General features: G+C 42.5%; 1 protein-coding gene across 1 annotated transcript in view; it reads right to left on the bottom strand.

Annotated features, from left to right (window-relative positions):
* Positions 1-408: 408 nt before the first annotated feature.
* The window catches only part of LOC138670055 (G-protein coupled receptor 54-like), a 266454-nt gene continuing 257389 nt past the window's right edge, over positions 409-9473 (bottom strand). The window contains exons 5-6 of the mRNA XM_069757100.1: positions 4349-4354; positions 409-1423 (exon numbers count right to left, since the gene is read on the bottom strand). Of these exons, the coding sequence (XP_069613201.1) occupies positions 1067-1423; positions 4349-4354 (363 nt within the window). The 3' untranslated portion in view covers positions 409-1066. The remainder of the gene's footprint in view (positions 1424-4348; positions 4355-9473) is intronic.

Raw genomic sequence — 9473 nt, 5'->3', positions numbered from 1 at the left:
AAACATCGGGTTACTAAGCGCGGTCCTGCGCTTAGTAACCCGATGTTTACCCTGGTTACCCGGGGACCTCGGCATCGTTGGTCGCTGGAGAGCTGTCTGTGTGACAGCTCCCCAGTGACCACACTACGATTTACCTACGATCACGGCCAGGTCGTATCGCTGGTCGTGATCGTAGGTAAATCGTATAGTGTGACGGTACCCTTAGGTATACATTTATCCATTTGATTGCATGCGGGTTCAACTTATGAATTATACATGACAAACTTGAGGATTAATTATCCTAAAAACTGCACCTAACTATCTTTATATACAGTATAGGATATGTTTCTTACAGTTAGTGGGGCACCATTCTTTGTTTCAATAAGAACATTTTAAAATAAATAAAAAAAACATCAATTATTTGGGGGGATTTATGTCTTTATATAGAATGTAAGTACATATAAAAATACATTTGTCATTCATCCATCCATATAAAGAGATGTAAAGCATGCATATGCTTATATGCAGAACTAAGCAATGGTACAAGCCCAGCTTTCTTCACAAATATACTGTATATTATATCACACTTAACTCCTCAAACAAAATAAACAGCAATAACATAAAATACAATAAGAGGAAATTATTGAGAGCTTTATGTCAATATTTTGTTGTTCAAAAAGTAAATATTTTTGGCACACGTCATTTTTATGCTGCAATTTGCAACATTGATCCCTATGAGCACTTTCAAAAGTGGCTAGAAAAGGGGTAAGAGGTTAGTGGAACATGATGTGGTTAACCATGAGCTAACAAATTTACCATAATTTAAAACAGAACGTTTCCTAAATTATAGCAATAATCTGCCTCTACTCATAGCAGGGATGCATTTAATGTGTGGCACAAAGTCATCCAAAGGTGCACCAAATTTATTAAGAGGCATGCCTTGCCTAATAAATTTGATCATCTTATTTCAATGTAATTGACTTCCAGACTGGCATCTAAGCAAAGTCACTAAACCACCCTCCTCAGTCCTTAGATACCACGAGAACGCAGTGCCTATTACAATTTTTAAGTATTGATTATTCAATTTTCAGGTTCCTGATGACATGAAGTGCATTTCAGCATTCCTCGCAGCTCCTGTGATGCATTCAACCTCAGCCTTTGTCTTGAATATGAAGGGAAATGCTTTCTTAAAGGACTTTCTGAAGTTAGCCCCCATGAATGCATACACAAAAGGATTGACAGAGGAATTGGAGTAACACATACAGTGTGCAAAAATTTTCAGCTTGTAGGTTTCATAGCTTTTCTGAAAATTTGAATCAAAGGCTTGAAATAAAATAAAAAGCTGAATAGGTCCCCAACAGATGGTAAAGAGAAGTACTATCACCACCACCATCTTGGATATCTTTGCTCGAACTGCTTCAGATCTCTCTGCCAAAAGCTGAACCTATAGGAAAAAAAATGAAAATTTGTCAGGACTTTAATGGGAAACAGTTAAGCAATAAAGGCATGACATCAGCATTGTTCCATTAAAGGATTGCTGAAACATTTGACTGCTGGCACGCAATTAGGTGATTAACAAAAGGTTTTACAACTGAAAGAAAACTTTCAGCTAGCAACAGAAAATTGAGAGAAATGTATGAAAATCTACTTGGAACGTGATCCTAAGTATGTAAATGTAATTATTCTACCACTCACAGTGTACTTAGGGTGCTGTGAGTGACAGCCTGGCTGCCCTATAGAACCAAGGGCATCCTGGGTTGTCAGTATTGTGAGTTACAGCCCAGTCATCCTATCTAAGGCAGGGTTGTGCTGGGCTGTCAGTATTGTGAATGACAGCCCAGCAGTCCAATCAGGCAGTGCACATGGCGTTTGCTACAGGTGTCACCCATTCAAGGTGATTACCTGACCATTTAGCTGGCTAGCCATGGTCAGATCACTACCAGTTGTAGCCTTGCTCAGTGGTGTGTTTGTTCTTTGCTCTGTGTTCTGATTTTCTGATCTTTGTTGCTGTACTTTTAGATTTTCCTTTTGACTACTTGTTTGTATTACTCCTTATGCCTTTGATGCACTCTGACCTTAGTTACCTGACCCCGGGTCTTTGCCTCTGACTATCCATTTCTCTTTTTCCTTTGTCTTTGACATACCATCCTGGCTTTTGACCTTGGACTTCTTGTCTTCCCTGCCTCATGGCTTTTTCATGAGCAGTGACTCAACGTCAGATTACAACTGGCCATATACAATTTTATTTTTTTCACCAGTGTGGATCCTATTCACACATGTGTTCAAGTGGCAAATCTGAATCAAATTATTCAGGACTGCAATGTCTGTAACTTCAGAGGTGCAGTTGACCTCTTCAGAAGCTGCAGTGGCCTTTCCTGATACATTTTTTAGTATGTCCCTCCTGCGAGGTGGTTCTCAGACCTGACACTGTTCCCACAAGCAACAGAACGAGTTTCTGTTGTTGCCTTCTTTGACGCCTTAGGGTTAGCTTATGACGAACCTGACAGGATCCAGTTCACTGAGGCTAAGGTCATAAATAGTGATGAGCGAATATACTCGTTACTCGTGATTTCCCGAGCACGCTCGGGTGTCCTCCGAGTATTTTTTAGTGCTCTGATATTTAGTTTTCATCGCTGCAGCTGAATGATTTACAGCTATTAGCCAGACTAGGTGCATGTGGGAGTTGCCTGGTTGCTAGGGACTCCCCACATGTAATCAAGCTGGCTAGTAGCTGTAAATCATCCAGCTGCGGCAAAGAAAGCTAATTCTCCGAGCACTAAAATATACTCATAGGACACCCGAGCGTGTCACTAGTCATGAACCTGACACAGGGGAGCCTCACTGCTGTGGACTATTGTACTGAATTACAAAAAATGGCCCACTGAAGTTCGCTGGAACAATGTGGCCATCAGGTGTCAATTCCATAGAGTTCTGTCCAAATTTCTTAAGGACGCTCTGGCTTTTCATGATTGGTGGAGGCCATAACCAAGGCTGTATAGATGTACAGAATTCGTAAGAGGCATGGTGGACAACAGAGTGCTTTGTATGCTCCTTTGGAGTATACTCCACCATTTATCTGATGTGGAGTCAATGGAGATTTGAGCTGCCAGTTTTGTGCTGTGGAGAAAAAATGTAGATAATATCTTGTCTATTCTGTGCGCTCCGCTAATTGGGAGGGTCTGCTGGGGTTCTTGAACAACTTTGGAGATGTATTTTCAGAAAAAGAGGTGGAGTCATTACCCCCCATCATCCTTATAATTGTGCTATTATTCTTGTCCTTAATGCCAAATTGTTTAAAGTTCACATTTACAATTTTTCGGAGCCTGAATGTACTGCCATGATACATTTACGGAAGGGTCATATTTGTTCTTCCTCCTCCCCTGAAGCTGCTGGATTTTTCTTTGTAATACAGAAAGATGGTAACCTCTGTCCTTGCCTAAATATCTAAGAACTGAACAAAATCATGGTTAAAACGAAAATGGATCAATAAAGACCCCAAAAACGATCAAAACACCCAATATATCTATAAAATATCAACTTTATTGAATAGGCAAAAACTATGTATAAATATAAACAATAGAGCAGATGTGGCCAAGTACCACAAGGTGTACAGGGACACCACTGAAAAGAGCATAAACGGAGCGCACGGAGCCGGGGTCAAAGTCCACTCATGACTAGTGCCAGATGGATTAGAAAGTCATTACCACTATAATACACAGTATAATGCCGCCATCAGCATACTAGCTACTAAACAAAGCCCAATAATATAAGTATCATGGTTATACGTTACCAGGAAAGCAGGGCAAGTGAGTGGACCAGATCCGGGGTCCGTGCGCCCTCCCCAACGCACGTTTCGGTAATAAACCTTCCTCAGGGGGATATATGGAGGGAGGTCAGATGCGCGATTTTATAGCTGCTACACCGGAAATACAGAGCCATCATGACCGGAAATGGAAAAACGCCGCAACCGGAAGTAACATATGGTTACTAAGCAACCCATTCACTATTAGGCCAAATGGAAGTAAACACAAACACAAACCGGAAACTGGATAATGCCGCGGCCGGAAGTGACAGCAAGTCACTAGGCAACCGATTCCCTATGTAGCCAAGTGGACCAGAATAAAGCGACAATATAACCGCTACCCCGACACCATCAGGTAATGCCGTGCAGCGCCGTACACCGGGCGGACACAGGGCCCTGTGTCCCCCAGCAACATACGCATAGCGGCGCCACCAAAGCGACGAGACACACGGATAAATGGCCGCGCATGCGCAAACGCATGCAATAGACACAACCTCCATCTTGGAATAGGGAAAGAGGCACATACAGCAGCATAAGTCAGCGGGAGAAAAAAGAAAGAAAGAAAACAGATAACTGGGTTTACATACAGAGGGGCATATAAGGAGTATAAGTACATCTTGTAGACAGAAAATGCAACAAATAACCCTCATACTGGAAACGTACCACAGATATAAGATATACAAATATATACGGATGATATTGTACAAGTCACATGTATAGCATACAAAATAACTATACAAAAACCACCAGACTTGTCACATGTAAATGGCCGGGAGCATATAAATACCACTCCCCCACTATCATAAACCACACCACAATGGTAGGTAGGGAAACTCCAAAACATATAAAACACAAAAAACCGGAGTACAGAAATCCCAAAACACATGTTTACCAATATATAAACTTTATTAACAATAAACAACAATACCATTAAAATGTATCAATTGCCATCATAGCACATATAACACAGGAGAAGATTCAAATGGAGAGCCCATAGGTATACCAGTGGGGCGGGGAAGTCCAGTTGTCCCAAAGAGATGGGCATACGTGGATAGAAATTTCAAATAGACTGGGCGCATGTAGAGGGGTTAAACCCCATAGTAGCAAATAAGTAGAGCAGCTAAACATGCATAAATATGCCCCCACAATGAGCCACAGTCAGGTCACAAATTATGGTAACTTACCCATATCAGAGGCAAGAGGACACTCCCCGCTCGACTGGCAGCCCCCTGACGCGCGTTTCGCGGATTGCTTTATCAAAGAGGGTTAGCCATTGTTTGCTCACAATGAGGTTTAAATAGGGCGTATGCCGGAAATCTCAATGGCACATCGGCGCACGCGCATCCGAAGCCAGGCACTGCTCCCCACCACGGCCGTCATAGCAACGCCTGCATTGGGCGGAACCCCGCCGGTGACGTCAAATAACATGCAGGCGCCGCCACAAATGACAGCCGCCGTGGAGACGGAAGCATCTAGCCCCAGGCGCGCATGCGCACGGCCATCGGCCATTTTACTGAAGACCATAGAGGCTGACATGATGTGAGAAATACCCCCATACCATCCCAAGTAGAGGGAGTGCATGTTAATACATATAAGAATAAAAATAAGAATATACATAACCACATTACAGACATAAGTGATAAGTACAATTTACATCAAAACGTGCACAAAGTGCAAAGTGCATTATATAAATGACAATGAGCACTATGTAGCATACACTATAACATACAATAGTAATAAATATGCATAGTGCTTTATAGAAGATGTGCAAAAAATGCAGGGGGATCCAAAACGTCCCTCCATTGTTCGCTAACGTGAATCGTAGATATAGATCATGACGGCCAAAAATTGAGGTCTCAGAGAAATTTGCCACGAATATGCTATTAGTCCCAGAAACTGCAACAAATAAGAAAAAGACAAACAATGATTAAAAACCAATAAAATCAGATATGGAGGTGAACTCAAAAAAGGGGAGAAGGACTGCACGACCAAACCACCAAATATATAAATAGTATAGTCGCAAAAGGCAGCAATAGCCCGTCCTCATATCACGTACAGGAGGACAAAGGAACAGTGGAATAGGGAATTGTGTCTATATCTAGAACAATTATAAAAAAGGGGCAAAACTCAATCTTTCGTTTAGCCCCTTGGGGGCCATTGTATCAAGGGTGACAATCCACCTGCACTCACATTGTGCCAAAAGTTGGTTAAGATTGCCACCCCTGATACCCCCATGAACCATATCAATCCCCCTCACCCTCAACCCGCTGGGGTCGGATCCGTGACACATCCGAAAATGTTTCGGAATAGTTTTTAATATGGAAATGTCAGTTACCTCCCCTGCGGCAATGATGTCTCGAACGTGTTCACGCGTTCGTACCTTTAGTTCTCTCGAAGTCAAACCGACATAAATAAGGGAGCAGGGACAAGTAGCATAGTAAACTACATAAGTGCTATTACACGAGATATACTCTCGGATTTTATATTCCCTGCTCCCATCGGATGACTTAAAGCTCTTACTTCTTTGTATATTTGAACATGCAACGCATGAGCCGCAGGGGAAGCAACCGACCCTAGGAGTAAATCCATCGAGAAATGTTTTATGTTTTTTCACCACATAGTGACTTGCAACAAGATTATCTTTCAAATTCCTACCCCTCCGTTGTACCATACGTGGGGAAGGAGGTAGATGTGTTGCAAGAACACTATCGGTGTGTAAAATAGGCCAATGTTTATTTAAAATCCCGCGGATCCGATCCCAGCGGCAGTTGGAGGTGGAAATGAACCTTATCTCTGGATCTCTCACTTGACTGGCCTTGGTAGACTGTGTTAGCAAATCCTCTCTCCGAGTTTGTTTAGCCCTACCATAGCCCGCCTTAATACAACGGCGGCTATACCCCCTGGCCCTGAATCTATCAGTAAGGATCGCGGACTGACCCTCGAAGCGGGCCTCTGTAGAGCAGACACGCCTGTTCCTCAAAAATTGGCCAACTGGGATGGCCTTGATGACAGAATAATTGTGTGCCGAGGATGCATGAAGGAGAGAATTAACCGATGTCTCCTTCCGGTAAAGATCTGTCTCAATTGATCCATCCTCGGCAACACAAAGTAATATCAAGAAAATTAATACTGGACTTATCCCAAGCATAAGTGAATTTTAAATTAAAAGGATTTTTATTAAGGTTCTGCATAAAAGTAGATAGGCTGGTCTCGTCTCCATTCCAAATCATAAGCACATCATCGATGTAGCGAAACCAGCCTATCACTGGGTCCGCGGCATGTGCCCCGTCCCCCTGGAAGATAGTCCTCTCCCAGAACCCCAAAAAGAGGTTTGCATAGGACGGGGCACATGCCGCGCCCATAGCAGTACCCTGTATTTGCAAAAAAAACCTATCCTTAAAAACAAAAAAATTATGTGTCAAAATAAATTCCAATAAATCTAAAATAAAATCAGAAAAATGTCCATCCCAGTTGGCCGTCTCGAGGAAGAAGCGTGCCGCTCTAAGACCGTCACTATGTCTTATAGAGGTATATAATGACTCTATGTCTATGGTGACTAAGAGCATACCCGCTTCGAGGGAAAGTCCGTCAACCCTAGTGAGTACATCCGTAGTGTCTCTGACATAGGAGGGCAGCGTCTCCACTAAAGGTTTCAAATAGTGGTCAATAAATTTACATACATTTTCGCACAGCCCCCCTATGCCAGAGACAATGGGTCGGCCAGGTGGGTTGGTGGTATCCTTATGTACCTTTGGTAAAAGGTAGAAGGTAGCCACCTTTGGATGTTTAGGCAAAAGGCCATCAAGGACCTTTCCCGGGACAATACCTGAATCCCTTGCATTGGACAAAATCATTTCCAATTCCCCAGAGAAAGAGTGTACAGGATTACATGGGAGGGCCTGATATGTTGATCTGTTTTTAAGTTGACGAAATGCCTCCTTTTCATATTTGTCAGTGGGCCAGATCACCACATTCCCTCCCTTGTCCGATGGTTTGATTACCACTCCATCTAATGACTGAAGTTCCCTCAACGCTTTCCTTTGTAGGGTCGTGAGGTTATCATTTTGCAAATATTTTGGTATCTTCTTTAAGTCTTCAGTCACCAGTCTACAAAAGATCTCCACCTGTGGACATAGGGACAAGGGAGGGAATGATTGAGATCTGGGTACAACTGACAGAGGGTATTTACCTACAGCTTCAAGTTCTTGTTCCCTCAACAGATCTTCCAATGTTTCCAGGGTTTCACGTTCTATGTCATTGGATGAGGCCTGATGTGTATCTTTTTGGCCATGTAGCTTCTTCAATATCAATTTCCGACAAAAGAGATGTGTGTCCTTTAAAGCTGTAAAGAAATTGAAGTTACTACATGGTACAAAATTTAAACCCAACTTAAGGACCTCCAATTGTGTCTTAGTAAGGGAATGGGAAGATAAATTAATTACCTCCAATTTGGAGTTCTTAGTTTTTCGATCATATACCGCAGACGGTGTAAATTTTCGTTTATTCATCTGACGTCCCTTAGCTGCCCTCTCAGGTTGAGTTTTTCTGGCTATATCTCTATTTGTGGTTCTTGACTGATCAGATGTGACACTGGAGTCATCTACTGAAGTCAAAGAGGATATAGAGCCAGATCGAGACTGGGGCAGAGTGCGTAATTTTTTGGAGTTGATGTTCCTCCATCGATACACCTTATTTTCCTGATAGTCTAAATTGTCTCTTTGTAGCTTCTTAGATTTAACCGCACCTATCTGTTGCTCCCATTTGGAAAACTCCATTTCTAAGTCCCCATTCAGTTTTTCAAGTGCCTCAGATGTTAAATCCTCCTTAATCAACACCTGGAGACTATCAACCTCTTTTTCAATGTCATTTAATTTCGTCTCATCCAACTTCATTAGAATTTCCATGAACCCCCTGGAACATTTTGTAGCTGTATCCTCCCATTCCTTTTTAACATTTTCGTCATCAACCATAAATGACGGAAAAATCTGCACACGTAGTCCTCTGGGGATAAGTCCACGTGCCAGGTACTGTCCCAGGAAGGCCCTATTCCACCATAGCTTCGTCCGCCTGTATAAAAGCGACTTGAGCCGCACAATCCTCTCCCCTGAGTCACCTCCACTCTGAGTTAAAATACCACTAGGGTCCTCCTTAAATATCTCCTGTAACCGGGATAACCACGTTTGGTCCCGGGTGCGAAAATCCATTTGTTTGGGGTTGGATGCTGTGAAAGACACAGAGGAATTAGAATCTATACAAAAACCACCAGACTTGTCACATGTAAATGGCCGGGAGCATATAAATACCACTCCCCCACTATCATAAACCACACCACAATGGTAGGTAGGGAAACTCCAAAACATATAAAACACAAAAAACCGGAGTACAGCAATCCCAAAACACATGTTTACCAATATATAAACTTTATTAACAATAAACAACAATACCATTAAAATGTATCAATTGCCATCATAGCACATATAACACAGGAGAAGATTCAAATGGAGAGCCCATAGGTATACCAGTGGGGCGGGGAAGTCCAGTTGTCCCAAAGAGATGGGCATACGTGGATAGAAATTTCAAATAGACTGGGCGCATGTAGAGGGGTTAAACCCCATAGTAGCAAATAAGTAGAGCAGCTAAACATGCATAAATATGCCCCCACAATGAGCCACAGTCAGGTCACAAATTATGG

This window comes from Ranitomeya imitator, chromosome 1 (genome assembly GCF_032444005.1).
Source record: "Ranitomeya imitator isolate aRanImi1 chromosome 1, aRanImi1.pri, whole genome shotgun sequence".
NCBI lineage: Eukaryota > Metazoa > Chordata > Amphibia > Anura > Dendrobatidae > Ranitomeya > Ranitomeya imitator.
Note: the sequence above shows the minus strand (reverse complement) of the source record. Positions and strands in the feature narration are given on the sequence as shown.